We start from the raw sequence: 25,804 nt of genomic DNA on the forward strand, positions 1-25,804 counted from the left end.
CGCAAAATCAAAGCTCAAAGGCATGCCATTGGAACAAAACTAAACTTGAAATGTTGAAAATATAACATGCATGTATTTTCTTGAGTTCAAACTCTCTAAATCTTGGTAGAATGAGATGTTTAGTACAAAAAGAAGTTGAATTCTCATAACACAACCAAAATATGAACGTACATGTAGGAAAACTTTGAAATCAACTTCCAAAACTTGATGATATGCACATGCATTCATTATATAATCTCCCTTCGTATTTCATAAGCTCTATTCTTGCATTACACAACTTAATTCTCTAGAATTCATGCATAAATAAGTCAAATACAAAGCTTAGATATTGGATTTCATACCTATGGTTCTCAATTCCTTGAATTCTATTGAGTTCTTGCTCAATTCCTCCAATTGCCCTTTAATTTTCTAGGAAATCTCCTTTCCTTGTTGAATTCAATTCTCTCACTCTTAATTCCCCTTCTCTCACATTTTTGTCTCAAGAAATTGATGTAGGCCAAAAGGTACCACATTGAGGTCGCTTAAGTTATATTTATAGTCTTTTAATTCTTTTTATTTAGCGGAGATGATGTGTTTGTGCACTTGTACAGATTTGACAGGAAATATGCAAATTCAATTAAAAAGGGCGCGAAAGCAGATTCTCCATGTGAGAAGCGAAAAATCTGAGCCAGCCACCTTACCACATGTGCAACCCAGCTCCACCGCACGTGCTGCTCACCACCGCTCGAGCGGCCCACCTAGGGATGCGTGCGTAGAATTTTGGGTGTGTTTTACTGAGAATAAAAGAATAAAAAATAGGCTAACCTAGGGTTCGAAATTTATTCTAAGGAAAGGGAGGCTAGGGTTTAGAGAAGGTGATTTTTCCTTAAGCTTGAGAGGCAATTTTCATAGGGGCTTCCATCACTTCCCACTCCTCCATGAGTGGTTAGGCTCTCATTTTCTAGGGTTTTGATGAAATCGTAGCCATGTAAAAGGGATTTTTCTTAGGCTTTAATTGTGAAATGGTTTGAACACATGTATGGATGTTTTAGAAGTTTATAATAATTATTCTTTTCATCTCTTCAAGTATTTTACTCTCTGTGATTGTTTAATGCTTTCCATACATTAGTTTTCTTTGTGTTTGTGTTCAAACTACGAGATGAGTCATGCTACGAGAGACGGGTCGTGTTGCTATCGTAGTTTAGAGCAAACGCCTCGTGCTACTCGGGATGACTCATGCCTGTACGTTGAATGCAATAACCCTCTTGATCAATATTTCAAACTTGTAGTTATGAAATATTGGGTATTTCAAACCGGATTGCAATTGATTTCCGATGTTTAATCTCGTTTATATGGTTAGTGGTGAATTCTTTACCTTAGGATTTTTCTCAAAAATCAATCTCTCAAACCCTACGTTTAATTGTCAATTTAATTTCTCAATTTCATTTAATTCCTGTTTGGTCATAAATCTCTCAATCTTTTTAAACAAAATTAATTTAGGAATTTAGCGATTAAATTAGTCTAATTTCACAATTGTCCCTGTAGATCGATACCTGGACTTGCCATTATTTTAAAAGAATTTGATATAATTTAGTGTTTATATTTGGTGTGTGTGACGACCCACCAAATTTTGGCGCCGTTACCGGGGACTTCTGGCGAAACTGAGTAATTTAGAGTTACATTCCTATTTTAATTTGTAGTTTAGGGTTTTATATTTTAGTGTTTCTAAGTGTGCAGAGTATTTTCAATTGGAACCATCACTGAAGAGCAAGCGAAGCGCAGCCAAGTTTTAAACAAAAATACCGCAGCACCAAAGTGCTTAAAAAAACAAAAGCAAATACTCGCAAACCAAGCACCAAAGTGCTAAAAAGAAAGAAAGAGCTTAAGTGGATTGGAGACAACGGTCTACACGTCAAGCACCCGCAAGACGAGTAAAGCATTTTCGTTTAATCGCTGTGAGTAATTTCTCCTTTGATATTCTATTTTCATAACTTAGTGCACAGAGTCAGAACTTAGTGTGTATGTGTAACGACCCCAAAATCCGTATTAGAGATTACCTTTACGGCCTATTGGGTTAATGCATTTTGATTTATTGATATGTGTTCAAATTGAGGAATTATTTGTTGAGCCACGACTGTAAAATTGAAATTACCGACCTTTACGGGTTCAGAAATCACAATTGAGGACTTGGATGTGTTAATGAAAATTTTTAGAACTATTTGGGAAACCTAATTGGAAATCTAATTTGTTTGATTTGTTAATGTGCGTTTGGGTGGTTAACTTTGTACTGCAAATTGAAGGCCTTAGAGGCTTCAGAAACCAGAATAGGGGACATATTTATGATCATCATAATTTTTAGAGTCATCTGGAAAGTTTAATTGAAATTTAATTTTTCGCGATTCGTAAGGGCGTGTTTGGCCCTCCTTATTTGTGATAAAGCTTGTATAATTAATATATAGGTGTGTATGAGTTATATAAATGGTGAACTCATACTTTTGGAGTCAAAAAACAAAATATCTAAAGAGAGAGAGAGGAAACCGTGAAAGGGAGAGAGGGAAGAGTGTCAATTTTCTCAACATCCATGGAGGCTTTGAAGATGAAGGAAGAGAATTGAAGGAAAGAAAGAAGATCACCCATGGGACTTGGAGGAATTGAAGAGAGCTAAGAGGTAGACAAAGATTGAGTTAGGTATGAAAATCTATATTGAAATCTTGTGTTTAAAGTATCAATTTGGTAAAATCATAGAGATCTTGGAAGATTTAAACCCATTTGGGGTTAAGGTTTATCTATGTATTTACTTGAGCTAATTTGAGGAATTAGAAATTGAGTTCTTTAATTTTGTTTATGAGTGGAGCTCAAGCTCATGGATATCATGAAATAAACTTTAGATTATGCAAGAATCATGTGAATTTGTGGGTTGTGGGTTGTGTTTTTAAGAACCTTGAAGATCATGAAAGATTAAGCATTAATCTTGAACTTTGAGACAAAGATTGAATTGTTTGAAATGAAATTACACTTGGTTGATGTTAGTTTATCATGTTATAGGGCAATTCTACATGTTTTTGAGTGATTTATGTTAAGAACCAAGCTTAAAAATGGAAAAACCAAGTGTTGGAGAAAAAAGAGCCATTTTCGGACTACACACTGCCCAGAGCCGCACGTGCGGCCCTGTTTCCCGCACGTGCGGGAGATAGCTTTGTCCCGCCATCTTTGAATAAGCATATCTTTTGCCTCGGGGCTCCGTTTTGAGTGATTCTTGAGCCTAAAATCAAGCCCCGGAAGTCTAGTTTCCAATGGAAGTGGTCTCACTCCCAAATTCTAAATACAAAAATAGTTATGCCCAAATTAGTGACAATTGTTCACTTTCTGTCAACTAATTTTATACCATTTCTTCGCCTAAACCATTTTCCATTGATTTCTCCTGTTTCTGTGACATGGAGTATAACTTATTAAGAAATAATGAGCTTGGTACCGCCATGGCTAATTGATTGAATGATCAAAGAGAATAAGTAAATGAGCGAGTATAATCTCATATTATGTGTTGTGCACTGTACTTGTAGGTCGAGACGAGGATATCGTCCTATTACCACCGGGAACCAATCACTGTGAGTAGTAGTTCTGCAATCGTACGTTTACTTACCATAAATAATTCTTATTGTTAACGCACTGTTCTTTGTAAGCATTTATGTTGTTTAGGGATCGGTGAGAACATTGAAAGATTATGTGCACTTCGGTATGACGCTGAAACTACTCTACATTCTGGTTATGGTTAATGGTTATCCTTAAGGTATAATAACCTGTAAATTACCTATAACTCCGCACAAGAATTATTAATATTATGCAACTGGTTGGTAAGAAGGGATTATGAATATAAACCCCGCTTAATGGGAACATGATATTTTGAACGTCCTATCCTGGACTCCTACAGCCTTATTTAGTTCGATACATGTTTTATGACATAGACATCTGCCTAAAATGGATTAACGAAATGAAAATCGAACAGAACCATGGGTTTCCTTATACGTCAAAGAATTGAATATCAATAACATTGTTATATGACTCACGTTATGGTGTGAATTGTTCTATTCCCATGAATAGTACTGTAACGACACATGTGTTTCTGTAAATAATTATTATTAATACTTTGTTATATGTAAGATGACTATGGCTACATGTAATGAATCATAAAGGGAAATTTATGTGCACCATTGTGAACGGTATTCGTATGAACCTGGCATTATTATGTTGTGTTTATTCACTTCGTTTATGCTATGACATAATATGAATTGTTCAGTCTTCAAGAACTATTGATTCCCAGTACGAAACTAAGTGCTGCAATGCGAACCACCTCTTGAGTCCATACATACAAGAACTGGGCTTAAAGCCAATTTGGTCCCTTTATGGGTCACCCGGTTATGTGAAATTATGAAAGATATAATTTGTGAAGATATGAAAGGAATAACTTGTGAACTTATGAAAGATATAATTTGTGATGATATGAAAGGAATAACTTGTGAACTTATGAAAGATATAATCTGTGAAGATATGAAAGGAATAACTTGTGAACTTATGAAAGAAATAATTTGTGAAGATATGAAAGGTATAATTTGTGAACTTATGAGGCCGAGGGCCACTTTGTGAATTTGTGAACTTATGAGGCCGAGGGCCACTTTGTGAATTTGTGAACTTATGAGGCCAAAGGCCACTTTTTGAATTTGTGAACTTATGAGGCCGAGGGCCACTTTGTGAATTTGTGAACTTTTGAGGCCGAGGGCCAACTTGTGAATTCTGAAATTATGAGGCCGAGGGCCAACTTGTGAAGTATGAATCTGTAACTTGTGAAACTATGAATCTCAAAGGCCGAGGGCCAATTTGTGAAGTTATGCATCTAAGTTAAGCCAAGGGCTAATTTGTGAATTTGTGAACCCATCAGGCCAAGGGCCAACCTATGAAGTTATGAACCGACAAGACTGTTCTGAAATGTGTACAGAATCAAACTAACCACAGGATTTTTGCATTTACTTATCTAATTAGAAAAATGTGTACATTGTAAGTAAATTAAGTTAATCTTTAAATTGTTTATGTACTACTGTTCACTGAGCTTGACTCACTTTGTCTTATGTCTGTTTCTGTAGGCACTCCACCTGGAGGTCAGTTTTAACCCATGGCATCTGTGCCTCTTTTGTCAACCTCAGAGTATCCAGGCACTTAAGTGAAGGCAGCCTTTTTGCTAAACTTTTGATTTTACACTCTGATTGTTTGCTTAAGGTTGATGTATATATAATTCCTTTGCCTGTCCATGTTGTTTTACGCCCAATTCTAAGGGCTGGGTCTGTATATATATATGTACATAACTAACTCTCTGGTGCACGTCACTGTATATTTATTTGCCTTATGTTCTGTCTGTGATCCTGGCATGATAGTGGTCGCTCAATGGATGCAGTTCTTTTATTTATGTTAATTTATATTGGTAAATGCTTCCGTTCAGGCCCCATATGATATGTATACCAGGTTATACGTCCGTTTCTGTGTAGGTCATGCCCAAACTTTTAGGGGCAAGTTTGGGGCGTGACAAGTTTTGCAAGTTTGGGGCGTGACAGTATGTGTATGAGTAGTGTATGCACGGGCGCCGTTCTTGTTGCCCTGAATTGTGGAATTTGGACCTTGAATTAGAAAGGACTCTTAGGAAACTTAGAGCCTCTTCCCGTGTTCTCAGGCTTGAATATCCATTTCCATATCCTGAACCATTAGACATGGAACACCCAAATGTCTAGAATGGGCCCAACCGAACCCTTAAGGATTATTTCACACCCACTACATATACATTACCATCATGCATTCAATTATCCAACACTATTGTTGCTCATTATGATATTAAGTCCAGCACCATACAAATGCTCCCATCATTCCATGGACTAGCTCATGATGATCCTTATAAACATTTGAATGAATTTTTGGAAATTTACTTTACAGTGAAGATCTAGAATTTCACAAATGAGGCCTTAATGTTGTGATTGTTTCCATTCTCATTAAATGATAAAGCCAAACACTGTTTCCATCCTTATCTACTAATTCTATCACAACTTGGGACCAATTACAACAAAAGTTTTTGGAGAAGTACTTTCCCATTGGTAAGACCAACCAACTCAGGGGAGTCATCACAAATTTTGCTCAAATTGATGGCGAGCAATTTCATGAGACATGGAAGAGACTTCGTGACCTTCTCCAATAGTGTCCCCACTACCAAGTGCCTGATTGGCAACTTGTTCAAACATTTTACTATGGCTTAACTGAGCCTCACTGCCAAATGGTGGATTCTTCTTGTGGTGGGACATTCATATCCAAAAATGACGTCGAGGCATGGCAATTGTTTGAGAACCTAAGTGATAATTTCCTTCACCATGCCTCCGCAGCCTGGCAAGTCCGACAACTAGTAGTTGAAGCCCCGAAGAGAGGGAGCATTTATGTGGTCGAGCAAAACCTAGAGTTAGCCCAACAAGTAGAGGCATTGTCCCATAAAATGGATCAATTATTAGCTACGGGACATGCCCTTACATAGCAAGATTAGCCTCAATTTCACGAGGCATGTGCTATTTGTGCGAGCTCTACTCATGACTTGAGTGAGTGCCCTTCAGCATCACAATTTCTGAAATTAGTGCAAGAGCATATGAATGCGGCTCAAGGATTCTCCAACCCGGGTAATGACCCATACTCCAACACATACAATCCGGGATAAAGAAATCACCCTAATTTTTCATGGAGACCTCCTTCACAAGGCACTTCTTACAACCCTCCACCACCAAGGTAGAATTTTAATAATTTTGCCAACCAATCTTCCTACTGACCACTAAAACCTTACTGACCCCGACAACCTTATTGGCAACCACAACCCCCACCTGTTTCTCAAGGCAACTCTGCCTTTGAGACTCAGGTGCTAGAAATTCTCTCAGAACTTAAGGGGTTAGCACTAGTAGTTCACTCCTATACTTACTCAATTGCCAAGCTAAAGGCCCAATTAGGTCAAATGACTAATAACATGAATATGAGAGAGGAAGAAAAATTTCTGAGTCAGACTGTGGCCAACCCTAAGGGTCAATACAGGGTACAAGGGTCAGGTAGGAATGGAAAGCACCATGAGTAGGTGCAAGTGGTGATTACCTTGAGAAGTGGGAGGGAGTTAGAGCCTCCGCTAGTTGCGTTTGATGCAATTAAGGCTAAGAAGGGTGACCACGGTAGTACACCCAATGAGAGCAAGGGTGAGGAAGAAACACCTAAGAGGCATGACTTAGTCCCTAGCACTTCACATGAGCCTAAGGCACCATATGTGCCTAAGGCACCCTTTCCCCAATGCCTTGATACACCGTCCCCTTTTAATAAGAAGGCGACATCCATGGAAGCAGTGATGGAGGTTTTTAAACAAGTTAAAATCAACCTCTCCCTGTTGGAGATGATTAAGCAAGTACCCTCCTATGCTAAATTTTTAAAGGGCCTTTGTACGCAAAAGCGTAAATCTAGGACACATGTGTCCCAAAAGGTCGTACTCACGGAGCAAGTAAGCTCTATCTTGTTAAATGACACACCCTCTAAGCTTAAAGACTCGGGTGCCCCAACCATTACATGCATTATAGGGGACCATTTCATTGATAGGGCTTTATTAGATTTAGGGGCTAGTGTCAATTTGTTGCCGTACTCTGTGTGCAAAGAATTTGGGCTTGGCGAGTTGAAACCCACTACTGTTACTCTCCAGTTGGTTGGTCGGTCCCTCAAAGTGCCACTTGGCATGATTGAGGATGTGCTAGTAAAGGTCGATAGGTTTTATTTTCCTATTGACTTCTTGGTCTTAGATATGGAACCGGTAGTAAGCTTTAGGAAACCAATCCCGGTAATTTTAGGTTGACCTTTCTTGGCTACGGCCAATGCATGCATAAATTGTCGTACTGGGGTTATGGAAGTTTCATTTGGGAATATGCAAGTGAAACTTAATGTTTTCCAAGCATCCCAACAACCCCATGAGAGAGAGAAGTGCTTATTTGTGGATGTTGTGGATGGGATTGTGGAGGAAGCTTTACCCTTCATTCTTGTAGAGGACCCTCTAGAGGCTTGTCTAGCTCATTTTGGGCTTGAGAATTTTGATATTGATGGGTCGGTTAAGGAGATGAACGCTTTACTTAATTCTTTTTCAACACTAGATTTTCCTTCGTGGAAAGCCCGATTTAAGTCACTTCCTTCTCTGTCTAGAGAGCCAGCCATACTATCTTTAGTTAAACCACCTACACTTGAGTTGAAGCCACTCCCAGCCACACTCAAGTATGCATTTTTAGGGCCCTAGGATACTTTACCAGTCATCATTGCATCTGACTTGACTGCAGAGCAGGAGAGTTAGTTAATGAGTGTTCTCGCGGCACATCAGAGTGCTATAGGGTGGTCAGTGGCTGATTTGAGAGGGATGATCCCACCGTGTGCATTCATTACATACATCTAGAAGAGGACACTGAACCTTCTCGTGAAATGCAATGGAGGCTTAATCCCAATATGAAAGAGGTGGTGAAAAATGAGGTGTTAAAATTATTGGATGAGGGTATTATATACTCCATCTCAGATAGCAAGTGGGTGAGTCCCATACAAGTGGTGCCCAAGAAATTAGGCATCACTGTTATTGAGAATAAGAGAAGAGAGTTAGTTCCCACACGAACCACTATTGGGTGGCGAGTGTGCATTGATTATAGGAAATTGAATTCCATGACTAGAAAGGATCATTTTCCCTTACCATTTATTGATCAGATCCTAGAGCGGTTAGAAGGGCATAGCTACTATTGTTTCCTTGATGGCTATTCTAGTTACAATCAAGTTCCTGTGTATCCAGATGACCATGAAAAGACCACCTTCACATGTCCTTTTGGCACTTTTGCCTATTGCTGAATGCCCTTTGGGCTTTGCAATGCACCAGCGACCTTTCAACGGTACATGATGGCTATCTTCTCTAACATGGTGGAGAAATTTTTAGAGGTCTTCATGAATGAATTCTCAGTGTTTGGACCGTCTTTTGAGGAATGCCTTAGAAACTTGACTAGAGTGTTGGAACGATGTACTGAGGCAAACCTGATTTTGAGTTGGAAAAATAGCCATTTTATGGTTCGTGAGAGTATAGTGTTGGGACACATTGTGTCCTCTTGAGGTATAGAGGTAGACAAGGCTAAGGCTGACCTCATTGCAGGCCTTCCTCCACCCAATTCTGTACGTCAAGTTAGATCTTTCCTAGGGCACGAAGGTTTTTACCGTAGGTTCATCAAAAACTTTAGTAAAATATCCCGTCCTTTATGTAGTTTACTTGCTAAGGACGTGCCTTTTATCTTTGATGAGGCATGCTTGAAGGCCTTTGAAACACTGAGAATTGCCCGTACCACCACCCTAATCATGAAATCACCGGATTGGTCGTTTCTCTTTGAAATCATGTATGATGCCTTAGATTATGCTATTGGGGTTGTGCTGGGCCAAAGGGTTAATAGGGCACCCTATGCTATATACTATGCTAGTCACACTCTCTCGGATGCACAATTGAATTACACTACCATCGAGAAAAAGTTACTAGCTGTTTGTCCTAGATAAATTCCAGTCCTACCTCCTAGGTTCCAAGGTTATAGTCTTCACTGATCATGCCGCTTTGCAGTATTTACTATCAAAGAAAGAAACCAAACCTAGATTGATTAGGTGGATTTTACTCCTTTAGGAGTTCGACCTAGAAATTTGGGACAAGAAGGGATCCGAGAATGTAGATGCAGATCATCTATCCTGCATCTTTGTTGAGCACACGGGTGATCCCTTAGCCTTGCACGACTCGTTTCCGAACGAGCAACTTCTTGCGATTTCACCTGTGACCCTCCCGTGGTTTGCTCATATAGTGAATTAGCAAGTGCAAATATAGCTCGACTTTTCGTGCCCCTCCTGAAGGTTTATGATTTCTTTTCGTGCCCCTTTCGGAGGACAACTAGCCCTACAATTTGAACTCTACCTGTGGTTCTGAATCTGATCTCACAAGTGCAATATGAAATAGATAAACACCAAAGAGTCCAAATTTGGCAAATCTTTTTGAAAAATTGATTTTAAATCAAAATACCAAAAATTGACTGCTTTGCCAGATACAGAGTCGCCACCTAAATATTTTTGGAAAATCTAGGAAACCCATGACTCATGCTAAAGGCCGCGTGTCTGTTATCACCAAGATTGTCTCGGCTCGGGAACTTAGGTACGTGAGGGGAAGGTCATGAATTGAGCACCCCCGCTCGCCCAATCAAAGATCGGCCTTTACTAATCATGATATGAATCTTATTTACATTATATGCTCTTGTTCCATTTATTAGGCTAGCATTACTATGTGATGCGCACACACATAAGTATAGACTAATTTACAAGAATTGGAACATTCGGTTCATGTTTGTTTGCAAAATTGTTTCGAATATGTACCACTTGAAAAAAGTGATTGCATATAAACATTGCTCAAATTATTCAAATTCAAGAAATTAGCCTTCATCCACAGACATTCAAACAGTTTATCACTTAACCACTTGGCCTCATGGTGAATATGTTTTGACATGGCAACATTAACACATTCATGCAATATGCTAAAGCACAAAAAGAGCTTACCTAGTACTTCAAGTCAAAAAGATGGGAAAAAAAAGTTAGAATAATGCATGATCCTAACTATACAATATGACTAATGCAATGCATGCGATATGTAATCTAAATAGGCTCGACTACTTAACATAACATGTGAAACAATTTGATAGGATGCGGTCTGAGCACGTATTCAAAGAAACATTAAACTAACACTGCAAGTTAGCATGATGAACCGAGCCTAATACATGCAAGACGTGTGGATGCAAACATGAAGTATGCTAAACAAAACATGATACCCTAAACTAACCAACATATGCAGGTAAATAAAAGGGAGAAAGACGTGGGGTTGGAAGACATACACATTATTACAACATTTGCTCCCTCACATAGGAGGATCCGAATAAACTAACTAGCTAAACTAATTAACTAGCTATTACAAACCGAAATGAATAAATTAGCTAAGCTACTTAACTAATTATTACAAAAAAATTAAACTAATAAACTATTCTAGCTAATTAACTAATTATTACAAGACAAAATTAAATAACTAGTTTAGCTAACTAATCAATTACAACATGAAGTAACTAAATTAACTACTCTAATTACTCCTTCTCGGGAAACGAGGAATGCTCATGCATGCGCGAACTTTCTACCCGAAAAAGCCACTGTTTCTGTTGCCAGAAGCCTCTGTTGCACAACAAAACACTTGTATTGATTTCCACCTCAGAACCAACTATGTTCTATTTCAATAAGTTACTGCTGGATTTTGCAAATGTGGCCAGCAGGCTAGAAGTGGTGGTCTACTGGCCACAAATGATGGCCTGTCTTCCACAGGAGGTGGCCTACCAGCCACTGATGCTTGGTTCTTCTCGCTGCAACAGAGAGCAAATAGAGCAAGAGCAGGGTATTCTCAAGGGTTGTTTGCACAACTAACCCCTCCTTATCATCAAACAGCTCAAAGGAGTAATAAACTTGATTCACAAACCATCAATCAAAGCAATTTCATTGCATGATGGCCTATGAACCAAAGTGTGCAAGTTCAATAAATGTAACAAATAAGACTTTTAAGCCTCCTCCCTATCATGGATTGATCAAGGGAAGTGGTTGGCAATGATTCTTAAACCGTTTACATCACTAACAAGTATGAAATGATTCAAGAGTCAAGGGGTTCAATTAACGTCCGATTGAACCCAAATCAAGTTATTATCTTGCATCTCTTTTAGCCTCAAATTTATTACTCCATTTTAATTACCTTTTCATTCTTTAATAAATTAAGTCCAAAGGCGAGCTTTAAGTCCTCTAATGGAAAGAAGTATCAAACCACAAGTTGTTTTAGGCATGAGAGAAGTGTCATGCCGTTGGTAATGAACCCCTAAAGGGATTAAACCATTAAGCATAAGACCTCAATCTCATGCTTTAAACAAGCAACTAGTTTGAACCAACTTTCAAAGAAAATGAAAAGCCAAGAAAGGAGGGAGGTTGCAGAAGTGATTAAGAGTGATCACAAGTATGGAAAGACATAAATAAACACTATCAACTCAAATAGGATGGTGGTTAAGGCCTAAACCACCAAACCTATGAGGACAATTACACTCTAAGCATGCAATACAAAGCACAAATGTAATGAACACTTAAAAATAGTCTTAAAACAGGTCTAAAACAATCCTAAAACATGCTGGAATTAAGCTAACAAAAGCTAGAATAATAAGCTAAAACATGGAACATGCTAGGCTAGTAAATCAACACAAGGAGGGGAGGCTACCCCTTCATTTTTGGGACTTCAAAACTACATTTTAGCCACTGAAAAAGCTCTGAAAATCAGTGTTTAAAAGCTGAAAAAAAAAGTGTAAAGGTGGAAAACACAAAGGTAAAGGCTAGAGAAGCAAGGTAGAAAGAAAGGTGAACCACCTCTCCACCCTTTATGGCCTTAAACCACAAGTTTCAGCCCAAAAATACAGAGTTTATACAACCCAAAAATAGTGGGAAAACAGTAGGAAAAAGAGTAAATAAAGCAATAAGAGAAGCAAAGCTTTATACCTCTTGAAGAGGAGAACCAATTCTAGACAACAAATCAAGGCTTATACACCTTGAAAAGCTCAAACTAGGCTCAAAGGTTCCTTAGCTCCAAGATGGTAAGGTTTGGTTTAGAGTGTATAGGCAAAAGCTTGTAAAAAGCTAAGAAATTCCAAGAGAGAGAGAGAGAGAGAGAGAGAGAGAGAGAGAGAGATAGAATTTTTGCTTTAAAAATTCCAACCTATTTAATGAAAGGGGAGGCCTTCTATATATAGAAAACCATGCAACTCCCTTAGAAATATCAATACAAACACGTATAAGAAGGTGCATACATCTGTGCCAACATCTGGCAGGAAAAAATATCTGCAAAACCACTTTTGGCCAACAACCAAAAGTTGTGGCCGACAGGTAATAGAAGTGGCCGACAGGCCACAAGAGGTTGTAGGCCTAAAAATCTCTGGTTTTGGTCCAAAAATAAGGCAACAGGTGTGTAGGGTTTGAAAGCTTCAAAAGTTGTGGCATTCTACTGAGGATTCCGAGCACTTGACAAGCATATACACATTCATCATTGGGTGTGCAAGTGGTGACATCCAAGTCGTAAGGGCGGTCAAAAATGGAGTGTCTACAACAAGACAAAGACCAATTTTTCTCACAAGTCAAGCACTATTTCTGGAAAGACCCGAAATTGTTCAAGAATTGTTCGAATCAAGTGATTCAGCATTGTGTGCCTGAGAGTGAAACCCGTAGCATTTTCACCTTTTGTCACTCTCTCATGTATGTGGCAGCCATTTCAGTGGGCAGAAAACGGCCGCCAAGGTTTTACCATGTGGGTTCTACTAGCCCTCTATCTTCAAAGATGTCCATAACTTCTGTAGAGCTTGTGAGCGGTGTCAACACATGGGCTCTATGTCACAGTGAGATATGATGTCGATGACCCCTATTTTGATTGTTGAGTTTTTTGATGTTTGGAGCATCGCCTTTATGGGGTCCCTTTCCACCATCTTTTGGATTTGAATACATTTTAGTGGTTGTGGACAATGTCTCCAAGTGGGTGGAGGCAGTGGAAACCAGAACGATTGACCACAAGATTGTGGTTAAATTCCTCCATTAGACTATTTTCTGTCGTTTTGGGTTCTCTTATGCCATAATTAGTGACGGTGGCAAACATTTTTGCAATCGATTCTTTGAGGCATTGGTGCGCAAATACATGATCACTCATAAAGTTGGCACTCCATATCATCCCCAGACTAATGGTCAAGTAGAGGTTTCTAACAGAGAGGTTAAACACATCCTCGAGAAAACTGTGAGGCCCGATAGGAAAGATTGGTCCACTAGGTTGGTTGATGCACTTTGGGCCTATCGCACTGCATATAAGACACCCATTGGGATGTCTCCATATAGGATTGTGTTGGGAAAACTGTGTCATCTCCCTGTTGAGTTAGAACACCGGGCTTTGTGGGCCATTTGGGAATTCAATTTTGATATGGCCAAAGTCAATGACCACCGGAAACTCCAACTTAATAAGTTAGAGGAGCTCCGCAATGATGCGTATGAGAGCTCAAAAATTTACAAGCCTAGGACTAAGGCATTTCATGATAAACACATTTCTCGCAAGTCCTTCGAGCCTCATCAAAAAGTGTGGCTGTTCAATGCTAAATTACAGTTGTTCCCCAATAAACTCCAGTCTCGGTGGGATGGCCCATATGAGGTTGTTGAAGTCTTCTCGCATGGGGCGGTTGAGATTAAAAATCCAAAAAAGGGTATGACTTTCAAGGTTAATGGCCAACGATTGAAACATTATGTGGATGGTATTGAGACATGAGAGATGATTGAGGTTGTCTATTTGACGAACCCAATATATCTTCCATAGTGATTACTTTGAGTCTAGGAGACTTTAATTCCTCTAAATGTGTAATTTCTTCGGTATTAGTCGTGCCCGAGTGGCATCTGACGGTCTGGTATAGCCACCTAACTGTGTTTGTAGTGAGTTCCTAGGAGACCAACTTAGATGGTAGAAACTGGAGTTTGAATTGCAAAGCTTAGAAGCAAATGTTTGGAATTTCTAAGACTAGAGTCTGGTTTAAATACCCATGGGTGTGGAGAATGCTTCAAAACCACCTCGGCTTGAACTCTGTATGGCAGCCCCATAGATCGAGTTAGCTTTATGCGCTTCGATTCTGGATACCGAATCAACCTAATCTATCACCCTGTTGGAGAATAGGGAAAGTTACACACACTGTTAAGGAGAAAAGTAGTACCCGTGGTTTTCGCGTGAAGATTATACTTTTGTTGCGCATTTTTATATTTTCGCTGTTCTATTTTTTATTTCAAATGTGCATTGAAGGTAGAAATGGTTTAAATTTTTATTTGGATTATGATTGGGTTTTTATTTAAAAAAAAAAAAATGCAGCTGATCGCATGTGCGGTCCACACGGGCGCACAAGCCTTAGTAGCAGAAATCGTTACAGTAAGTGACGATTTTCTGGAAGAAACGCAATTTTGCGTTCTTGAATCAGAATCGTGTAAGAAATGCAATTCCTAAGAGAGAAAATAGCGTTTCGGTATGAGATGAGAACGTCTGTGAGATCAAACAACTCCAAATGCAAGAAGGTGAAGAAGAACCTGAACATGTTGAAGTTCAAAAGGATGAAGTTGAAGCCCTAGATCGAGGTATGTCCTCCTTCTTTGCTTCGTTTTTCTTCTTTTTTTATCACTTCGAAGGTTGTCGTCGTCATCGTTGTCGTCGTCTCTCTCTCTCTCTCTGTGCTTTTCGTCCCTCTGTCGCAGTTCGTCTCTCTCGCTAGCAGATCGTCTCTCTCTTTCTCGCAGATCCTCTCCCCTTCTCTGTTTTTCATCGGCTCCTCCTCTCTGTTTTCTGTCTCTTGCTGATCGTCTCCCTTCCTTCTTTGTTTTTCATTTATCTCTCTCTCTCTCTCTCCCTTTTTATTTATTCTCTCTCTTCTTTTTTATTTATTTATATTTCTTTTTATTCTCATAAAGATTGAATATACTATTTTTTTATAACAAAAACCCTACCTTTTTGTTTATTTATACTTGAGACCCTTTTTTATTTTTTCTATTTTTTTTTCAATTTTATACATATAATAAATAATATTATAACATATATATATATATGTATGTCAATTTATTTATTAAAAAAAATATGTACATGTATGTCAATTAAAAATAAAAAATATATATATAGATAAATTAAAAATATAATTAATAACAATAATACATAAGCACTCTTAATCTACGACTCCTCTAAGTGGCCACGTTCCCCCGCTCTCGCTCTCGCTCTCGCTCCCATTTCCGCTTCCCCTTCGTGCAACTAAGGCATGAGCGGAAGTCCTAATCAGAGCGCACGAGTGGCCCAGCCCAAAAGCATTCTCCTTCCACGTTGTAGGAGCGGCCCATTTCCGCTGCTGGAGCGGCCAAAATTCAGCGCTCGTGCGGCCCAATTCAAAAAAAAAAAAAAATTCCATCGCACGAGCGGCCTAGGCCCAAAAGCATTCTGCTTCCATGCCGCAAGAGCGGCCCATTTCCGCCGCTGGAGCAACCCAAAAATAGGCACTCGTGCGACCCAAATGGGCACACGAGCAGACCAACCAAAAAAAAAAAAAAAAAGTGCCTGCAAAATTTTTTTCTTCTTATTATATTTATTTTGATTTACTTATTTTATATTTCTTCACAAAAAAGGTACAATTTTATTTCTTTATTTATTTTATTTCCTTATTTTATTTACATATAAAAAAATTAAAAAAATTGCAATTTTTATTTATTTATTTATTTATGTTATTTTATTTTCAAAAAAAAAAAGAAAAAAAAAATCATTCCTTTAAGCCAAACCCTAGACCCACTTGTTGATCCTCCTCACTTACCCAACTACACTCTCTCTTTACCTCTCATCTTCTTTTTCTTTCTCTCTCTCTCAACCCCACACACACCCAAAGACTCCATCCAACCCCACTATCACCATCTTCTTCTTCCTACTTCCTTCCACTTTCCCTCGCCACCACCTTTCACCGGAGCATCACCATTTTTTCCGACCGGCGACCTTCCGGCGACCATTTTTTCCGGCAGATCTACATCATTTGCTTCCTTTATTTTCTTACTTTTTTTTTAAGGTAATCATCCTCTTTTTGTTTAGATTTTTTTAGTTTTCACTTGTAATATAGTAGTTTAATGGTTGTTTTTGAGGTCTATTCATCATCATGTTCATCATTAACATCCTCTCATACAAAAAAAAAAAAAAATCGTCTTCTTCCTTTCTCTTCTTCCTTTTTTTTTTTTTTAAGGTAATCATCATCTTCTTAGATTTTTTTTAGTTTTCACTTGTAATATATTAGTTTAATGGTTGTTTTTGAGGTTTACTCATCATCATGTTCGTCATTGACATCTTCTTATACAACAACAACAACAAAACTGGGCATGCTATGACGACTCAACCCTAGGGGCTTAGGGCTGGAATCACAACTTACTAATTAATTCTAAGCTTAATAAATTAAATGGCGCAGGCAGAGGCAAAATGGAAGTAAGAAAATAATTAAATAGAAAATTTACTTCATTTGACTATTTTGATAAAAAGAAAGTACATCTATAGGGCCTTTATTTATTTATTTTATTATGTCGTGATCGGCCTTCAGTAAAAAAATAAAAGGAAGAAAAGAAAAAAAAAATAACGGATCAACATCAATTCTTGTTCAGGTTCCACTGCATGAGGTTACGGGTCTTCTTTACATCTCCTCACCTGAAAGGGTAACAGCTATAAGCACACAGCAGAGTGGAAAATATTATGCCAAGAGTATAGGGAACATGAAATAATCATAGATAGTTAGTTAAGTTAAAACATTTGCATAACTTAATTTGAATAAACAAATTATTCAAAGTGGAACAAACTGAAATACAAAAATTATGTAAATAAATAACCATAATCATGGTACAAAACAAAACATAACAGAGGTCACAGGAGTGATAATCAGAACATAGGTCAATGGATCCATGACAAACAGAGGACCACAAAGTGGCCAAACCACTACAAGAAATTGCACTTTTGGCGACTACTTTTGGCAACGACGTCAATTTTTCATCACTAAAAGTATATTTTTGGTGACACGGTGATCAATTTCGTTGGTAAAAGTATACCTTTACCGACGCAATTTGTTGCCGTCGCTAAAAAGGCATAACATTATTTTAGCGCCAATTTTTTTGGTTGGCGCCAAAATTTCAAAACTTTTATCTACGAGGCTTATGTTTTAGCAACACAATGAGCGTTGCTATTAGTGTGCTTACTTTTGGCGACGACAAGTGGGCGTGAGCAAAGAGTTAACCATTTAGCGATGATGACACTATTCGTTGGTAAAAGTTTTACTAGTGGAATAATGTGATTTAGTGATTTGTGTTTTTTATTATAATTTTTGAAAGAGTTTTAAATATTTTAGTTACTTAATTGTAAAATTAAAATGATCATTGAATTAGATCACAAAATGAACCCATTGAGCCCAAACACAGTCTTAAGTTGAGATGACTAATTTGAGATAATTTAAATTTTTTCACAGAATATGGTTAGATTATCAATTTCAATATGTTTGTTTTTATTTTCAGGAACTAGTTTCAAAAAAATTTTTCCTAAAAAACTAAAAACAAATTGGGTGAACAAAAAAATACTTATTATTTTTGTATAGTTTTATCTTTTAGGTCATAAATACTTTTTAAAATTTTAAAAATATAATTTTCAACCACAACAATGGCGTCTCTCACCCCTGGCATCCTCTCCAAACTTCTCCAAAATCTCAGCAACACTGTCGCCGGAGGGTATCGACAAGAAAGTGGGTGTGAAAGGAGAGATTGAGGGTTTGGGAAAAGATGGGTTAGAGAGAGAGAGAGTCTGCCTTCTCTCTAGAAATTGCCTAAATTTCTAGGGTTTTCTCATTCAACATTTCGTTGATAATGGCTAATCTCACATCTAATTTACGCAATTTGGCTACGATGGCTGATGGGTTAGTGACTGAAGGTTCTCCTTCGCCTAAGGGGAGTTCTCACATCGTGAAAGATTTACTGTTGGAGAGGGATTTGTTAACATTGATGGACATCGTGTAGCGAAATGGAGGTAAAAATCAGTCTTCTGCCTCCGAGATCGTTTTGGGTATGAGCCCTAGGGCTTCGATTGGGGTTCAGTCTGAGTTCCCTACTCCTAGTTCCTTTGTCGAAGCTATGGGTGGTCTCTGTTCCGAGATCCGAGACCTTGCTCAGCAACAAAAGCTTTGTTTTGGGGGAGAAGTGGCGTCGAGCCCTGCCGTTGTTATTCACAGGTATGGCTAAGGATTTATGGGTCAATTGCTTAGGCTGTTTGAAATGCCTGATCATTAGATTTTTCTTAACTAATTCATGCATTGAATCAATTTTACAGCACTGCTACAAATGTTGAGATTGAGTTGCCTGTTCCAGCCGATGCTACCAACCCAAATGTTTGGACATCATTGGGATCTGCTTCATATGCACCAGAAAAGGATGCTTTGATTTGGAAAATTAAATCTTTTCCTGGTGGTAAGGTGAGAGTTTACCTCAATTTTTTCTTATTGTATTGTTTGCTAGTAATTTCTTGTTCATGGCTATTGGTTATGTGGGGCTATAGTATCTTTTCCACTTGCAATTTTGACATGGGATTTTGACACTCTTTGCAAATTCAATTTAGGAATATATGCTTAGAGCAGAGTATACTCTTCCCAGTATAACATCTGAAGACGCAGCTCCTGAGAGAAAAGCTTCTATACATGTGAAGTTTGAGATACTATATTTTGCTGTTTCAGGAATCCAGGTTTCCCCTCTCATATACAATTTTTTTTTTATTTTAATTTTTTATTGAATAGAAAATTCAGATTTTGTTGCATGTATATCTGCAATGCTTCATTCTTTCTGTGTCTGCTGTGTTTGCATCTTTTTTTTCATTTTTTTTAATCTATCTAGACAAAGGTGGAATGGATAAAACCAAACCTTGTGTTCCAATCAGGAATGATAAACCAAAACCAAACCAAACTTTGTGTTCCAATCAGGTGGGAGGATTCATACTTGATGTGGTTGAACACTCAAATCTGATTCAAGATATCACTCCCTGTTACATGCATGTAGCATGCACCTACCATTACTGCCCTGCTCTCCTTGATCAAATCAACAAATATAAAAAAAAAATAAATAATAATACAAAAAGGTTGGTTGTTGGACTGAGAATACTATTTCACTCACTTCCCAGGATTGCAGGATACATAAATCTGCATTTTGTATGACTCTTATTTGGGTTTCATTATGCCCTAAAATGCTTGTCCTCCCAACAGAGGTCATGAATGACTGTGAACGACTGCTCCTCTGTAACTACCTATCCCAATATTACTTCCTTTTGACTCTGCATTAAAAGGGCCAACCTGCTTTTTAAATTCACAGATATGGATACAAAAAAGGGCCAAACTACTCTCTGTCTGTCTCAGCCATTTTGGCACTGTAATTTGTCATTAGAATAGAATAGAATAGCTGCTCCTGCACTGTATTTCCTTTTAGAATAGAATAGCCTGTTGAACTTCTTAGAGATGTGGTTTTCCACAGATGTTAGTGATTGAGCGTGATTAAACCTATGTATTATAATTATTCTTATTCTTGTTTGCTGTTTTCTGCTGCTGGGATGTGAAACTTCTAAACCTTAAGCGAAGGGGTTGATGCCTACTTGCCCTAGTTCTGGTCTTGGTCTTGTTCTTGTTTCGAGGAGTGAACAGTGCCACTGGTTTTAACTTTGAAATTTATTTTATTTTATTCAAGTTGGTTGGGGAAACTGCTTTGGTGACTCTTCATGATGATGTATTCCTACTGTTTGGTTCTTCTGGATGCTCAGTTTGGTTCTGAACGTAACGTAACAACCATAATAAAATAATATCCTTTATTTATGTAAATGTTGTGTTTTGTAGGTTCGTTACCTAAAGATTATCGAGAAAAGCGGCTACCAGGCTCTTCCATGTGTGAGATACATAACCATGGCCGGCGAGTATGAACTAAGACTTATGTGAAAATCTACTTCCACCTGTTGGTGTTCTTAATCTCTACAAACTCGCATGATTTTGCACTTTCGTGGGCAAAATGAGCCTATAGGAGAGTTAAATTGCCCCTATCCAGACAAATAGCTAATTGAGCAAATTCTTGTGCGTCCGTTTTCTTTGTTGAAGTCATTGTTGATTATCAACCAGAGGTTTGTAGAAGTTGATGTTTACTAGCAAAGTTTATTCATACACTTGTGAAAATCAAGTTAAGTTTTGTGAATTAAAGTTTGTTTGTTCGTGATATTTTTTTGAACTCGTCCGCTTTTTATGTTTTTATTATTAATTCAAAAAACCGAAGGTATATGCATCAACACAAGATGATTGTCATGGTAATTTATGTATGATAGAAAAGCCTTGTTCTTGTGATGTCAGAGCTTCATGTGTTCACTTACATGATCATCTGACGTCCACTTGCATTACAACCTAAACTGATTGATGTGTTTTTTGACATCAAGGCATTAATCTTTCCTTTGGCAGGTACGCATCTTTTGGACCTGAATATGCCTACCCACAGGTTAGTAAATTCAAATCTCAACTGCTAATGGGTATTTTGGTACTCCAGTTGGTTCTGGAAAGGAATATCTACACAATCATGGTGTGTTCTGTCTATTTTTTCAGGGTGTCTACAATCCTCACATGGGTCAGCATTACCTTCAAATATATGGTGTACCAAGCACAGTTAACACAAATATTGTCCCATATGGACAAATGGGTCATCCTCTCTCTGGTAACCATGGGTATCCAACCATTCAGGGCTATGTGACACCAGATCGTCATGTTCTGCAATATGGGGGACCCCTCGTCAATGGAGTAACTACAGACACTATTGCCATAACTCAAGCACAATACCTTGCAGGTAACTCTCTCTCTCTCTCTCTCTCTCTCTCTCTCTCTCTCTCTCTCTCTCTCTCTCTCTCTCTATTCTTTGAGCTGGGAAATGAGTGTGAAAATGATGCATACCAGATTTGGCATATAGCCAAAAAAATTATCAACCTGAAGTTGCTACTGGAATTTTGTTAACAACACATATTTGCGTATGTGCATACGCCTAAGTGTATAAATGTCCATCCATGTTACACACAGACATGTAATTCTAGAAGCATTACAGTTTTGATTGTCAATACAATGATCATTAAGTAGAGACCAATTCATTCACAGATCCAGGATCATATGAGATGTTTAGGATCAATAAAGATGTGTGATTATGGCTAAACCAAAGGTAGCTTGATGAGGCATCCTTCTGGCTGCTGTATGGCTGATCTAGCAAGTTTTTTTCTTCTTTTTCTTCTTAGAAGCTTCCAACCAACCATACAAGTTTTGGTTAATACCTTCCTATATGATGTTTAGCTCCTGGCAGGAGCTATTGCTGAACAAAAGGGGTTAAAAAAAAGAAAAAAAAGAAAAAGAAAATGTTATTTCAAATCTGCCTCCTTAGAAGAACATATTGATGAAGAAGATATTCTCTAAGCAATACTATATCCTATAATAAGGTTATTTATGTGATGGTTGGCACTACTTTAAGGGTGAAGTTTTAGGAATTGTTGGTTTGATTATGCTCCTCAAAGTTGTTACTCTGACCTTGTAAGGATTGGTTAGGACAGAGATGTTAGTGGCTAATATTGTCAGTATTAGTAAAGTGATTGTTCTCTTGTCAGTATTGGAGCTTGAGGATTTGTTTGAATATTTGCATCCCCAATAGCCAATATGAACAGCAATGCCTTTCATCTTGGCTAATTGTATTCTTAAGTATCTTGAATTAGATGTCTACTAAGCGAAGTTATCTCCCAACAGCAAATAATAATAATAATAATAATAATAATAATAATAATAATAATAATAATAATAATAATAATAATAATCTAAGAACTAATTTGATCGTTGTTTTTTTTTTAGTATCCTGAACTCCAGGCATCTGCAATGCTTGCTTTATGTTGATTTATGATTATTGATGCAGATTTTTGGTAAGATTTCTCTCCCTCCCTCCATCTCTTTGTGTTTGTGTGTGTAATAGAAAATGACATCTAATTTCAATTGGTTTCCAGTGATGCAAATCTCCAGCTTCTCTTCACTGCTGTGGAGAACGCAAATTTCCAGCTTGAAAATGATATTGGATTTCTATCAGGTTTTTTGCTCATACCTTTCAGTAGATGTTTCATGTAAATAGTGAATTGTGCATATTTGCTGGCTGCATACAGGTATTTTCACAGGACAAATCCATTTATGAAGCCGTGAAGAATGCATTCATCACAATATATGTAAGGAAGATTCCAGTAGAAACTACTAAAAACCTTTTATATCTTGCTATAGATTCAAACATTGGTGATCTTGCAGCTCTGGAGTTCATAGTTGGTGCCTTGGTATCCAACGGTGATATAACTGCAAGCACGGTATGCTTCTCTCCTCGTCTTTCAATAATCTTTTACAAATCGTAAGTTAGTTGAAATCTTTTGGTTGAGCTATTTTTGATGATATTCATAGGTGGACAAAGAACTACATTTTTGCCATACTATTCATGCATGCTTGGAGCATAAGAAGTCTAGCTCTTGCCAAGATTGAGCTAGGGTTGCAATTGACCTGAGTTGAACCAAACATTTGGCAGTTTGAGCTTAGCATGAAACAGTTGGGTTGAGCCATACTATCTTTTATTTCCTTTCAATTTGAACCCTTTCCGAGGTATGCTATGGATATATGCTATATCCTTTTGTTTTATCTTTCTGCTGAATAATCTGTAGTTTTGTCATTGATATGCAAATTGAAAAATAATGATGTTAAGTAAAAGGATAAAAATGATTTATACCATTGTAAAACTTAAATTAGTAGATATCGGACAAATATGTTGTTTACATATATGCTTTTCTGATTTTGAATAAGCTGCCATGCTTTAAGGCTTTTGCCTTTTCAAAATTGGTGAGAAGAGTGCATCACATATTTATTTAGTTCATTTTTACTCACAACAAAGTTTTTATATCATTATAAATACATGACTCCCCAGTTATTTTCAAGTGTATCCACTGAAGATTCGGAGAAATGAGGTAAAAATTGAAATCTATTACTTACATGTTTGAATTAAGTATTGTTTCTTACATTGTTTCATTTATCATATGGGATTTTTTTGTTTTACAGGTCTTGATAGATATAGATCACTGCTATTGTGTAATTCTAAATGCAGATGGTGGGGCAGCATTTCCTAGTGAAAAGACTGCACAAGATTGCAGTTCTAGTGCTATTTCTTCTTTGAAAATCAACACTAGTTCTGGAAAGACAGAGAAGACAAAGGTTTGATGTATTCATTAGTTTATGCGAAGAATACTAGAATTTGTTTCATGATTTGCCTGAGTTTCTGATATTTTTTTTTTTGGGTTGTTGTTGTCTTTCTTCGTTATCCCTAATGTGAAATAATGTTCTTAATTATGAGCTGAATAATTGTACTATGTTTCTATCCAGTTGCTCACCTAGGGATGTGCTATTGTTGTCTTAAGAAATCATGACTATATGTCGTGTTGGACGAAGTATATTGTGACTATGTGCTATTTGTTGTTCTTCACACCATAGTTTGAGTAGTAGTTGTCTCCAACTATATCTATATATCTCTGGAGTGATAGTTTTGTTTGCTTTACATTCCTTAACTTACCCAGGGTTGAACCTACAACTTGATCTTAGTATTTCTATTATTTATTGTGTATGTTTTTTAGTTACCACTTTGCTGCTGATGAATAATCACTAAACTAGTGTTTTAATTCTTAAAAATTGATGGGATTTTGCTTATATATTATATATAAGGGTCAGAATTTCATTTCAGTACATTATTTTAGTTAGCTTGGAAATAGAAACATGAGGAAAGCATAAAAAAATGTTTGTAAACAAAAACCAAAACCTACCTTAATGGATAATTAAACATGGCTACACTAAACAAGGTTTACGAATTGCGCGCGCACACACACACACACATATGTATATATAAAAGAAGAAGAATAAACATAGACCACAAGAGGGTAATGTGCACAGTCTTATGCGTAATTGTTTACGATCTAAAACTAAAGCAGATAAGAGAGGTTGAAGAATAAAAAACTAAAGCAGTTGCCTACTTGAATATAAAACTCAAGTAAAGCAAAGTGACTATTTCCTTATTCTGCTCTTGCCATAAGAATTATTGACACAGCTTCAACAAGGAGGGACAACAAATATATATATATATATATATATTGTAAGCAAATAAATAAAAAGAAGACCCAACCCTATACACTCAATCTATAGATTCTATATTGAGGTTGTGGTACTACTTGAGGAACTTGGACACCATGCTTCATTCCAAGGCCCTGCTGTAAGTGTAAGCCTTATGCACTGGGTATAACCTTTTTTGTCTGGATTGCTCTCTCCTCTTGTTGGTTTAGCATTAGGCATGGCTGGCTGAGATGCAAATTAGCAGCCTCTTGATAAATATTTTGGTCAAAGATAAAACTTGAAAATTTGAAATCTTAACTTTTGTCAAGTGTTTTCATAAAATGCTAATTGATTACCCCCCCAAACACACAACACACAATTTCTTCCTCATTTAAGAGAGTGGAGGGCTTTGGTTTGTTCTAAAGTAATAGCATCTTAATGGGTTGGTAGTTTGTGATTGCAGCTTACTCTTTTTCAGGATTTGTCAATTATCGAATGGTTCGAGATGCAAATGAAGGTATATTTATCTATTATAGCATTTAATCCTGGACTCATTTTAATATTTGGGTCTCAGGACATTTACTGTTTTTTATTGATTACAATTTTTCTTCATCATCTAACGTGTGGCATTAAAGACATTTCCTGAGTTCCAATCTTGTAGCATATAACACTTCATATGCTCATTTGTACTTGTTCCTACTTCAGTGACTCATGCAGCCACACAGCTCTTAAGGAATAGTGGTTCTGATTGAGATTTTATAATTGCTGCTGATTATAGTTAAAAGTAGTCATCAACTTGATGCATTATAATTTTGTGAAATTGAATGAAAAGAAATACCCTTGTCCTTGAAGTTTGTTTTATTCCAATAGGTGTGTTTTAATATTTCAAATGAATTTTTATTGGTGGATTGTTTCATGTTGACTCCCACTAGTTGATTGATCAATATTGAAACAAG

The 25,804-nt window shown here is 37.3% G+C and overlaps 1 protein-coding gene, 2 long non-coding RNA genes and 1 pseudogene across 3 annotated transcripts; all 4 read left to right on the forward strand.

Annotated features, from left to right (window-relative positions):
• Positions 1 to 2,487: 2,487 nt before the first annotated feature.
• LOC114301759 (uncharacterized) lies at positions 2,488 to 5,395 on the forward strand. Its single transcript, XR_014363064.1, has 3 exons — positions 2,488 to 2,667; positions 3,540 to 3,766; positions 5,115 to 5,395. It is a non-coding gene; the product is annotated as an uncharacterized LOC114301759 (long non-coding RNA).
• A 1,974-nt stretch (positions 5,396 to 7,369) lies between these two features.
• Positions 7,370 to 8,898, forward strand: LOC145821582 (uncharacterized; annotated as a pseudogene).
• A 4,321-nt stretch (positions 8,899 to 13,219) lies between these two features.
• Positions 13,220 to 14,428, forward strand: LOC145821583 (uncharacterized). Its single transcript, XM_082918112.1, has 3 exons — positions 13,220 to 13,520; positions 13,578 to 13,653; positions 13,759 to 14,428. The coding sequence occupies exons 1-3, from the start codon at positions 13,220 to 13,222 to the stop codon at positions 14,426 to 14,428; spliced, it is 1,047 nt and encodes a 348-aa protein (XP_082774238.1).
• Positions 14,429 to 19,304: 4,876 nt separating this feature from the next.
• Positions 19,305 to 21,540, forward strand: LOC114298403 (uncharacterized). Its single transcript, XR_014363065.1, has 4 exons — positions 19,305 to 19,423; positions 20,559 to 20,836; positions 21,165 to 21,201; positions 21,306 to 21,540. It is a non-coding gene; the product is annotated as an uncharacterized LOC114298403 (long non-coding RNA).
• Positions 21,541 to 25,804: the final 4,264 nt, after the last annotated feature.

This window comes from Camellia sinensis, chromosome 3 (assembly GCF_055761805.1).
Source record: "Camellia sinensis isolate YWXY chromosome 3, ASM5576180v1, whole genome shotgun sequence".
NCBI lineage: Eukaryota > Viridiplantae > Streptophyta > Magnoliopsida > Ericales > Theaceae > Camellia > Camellia sinensis.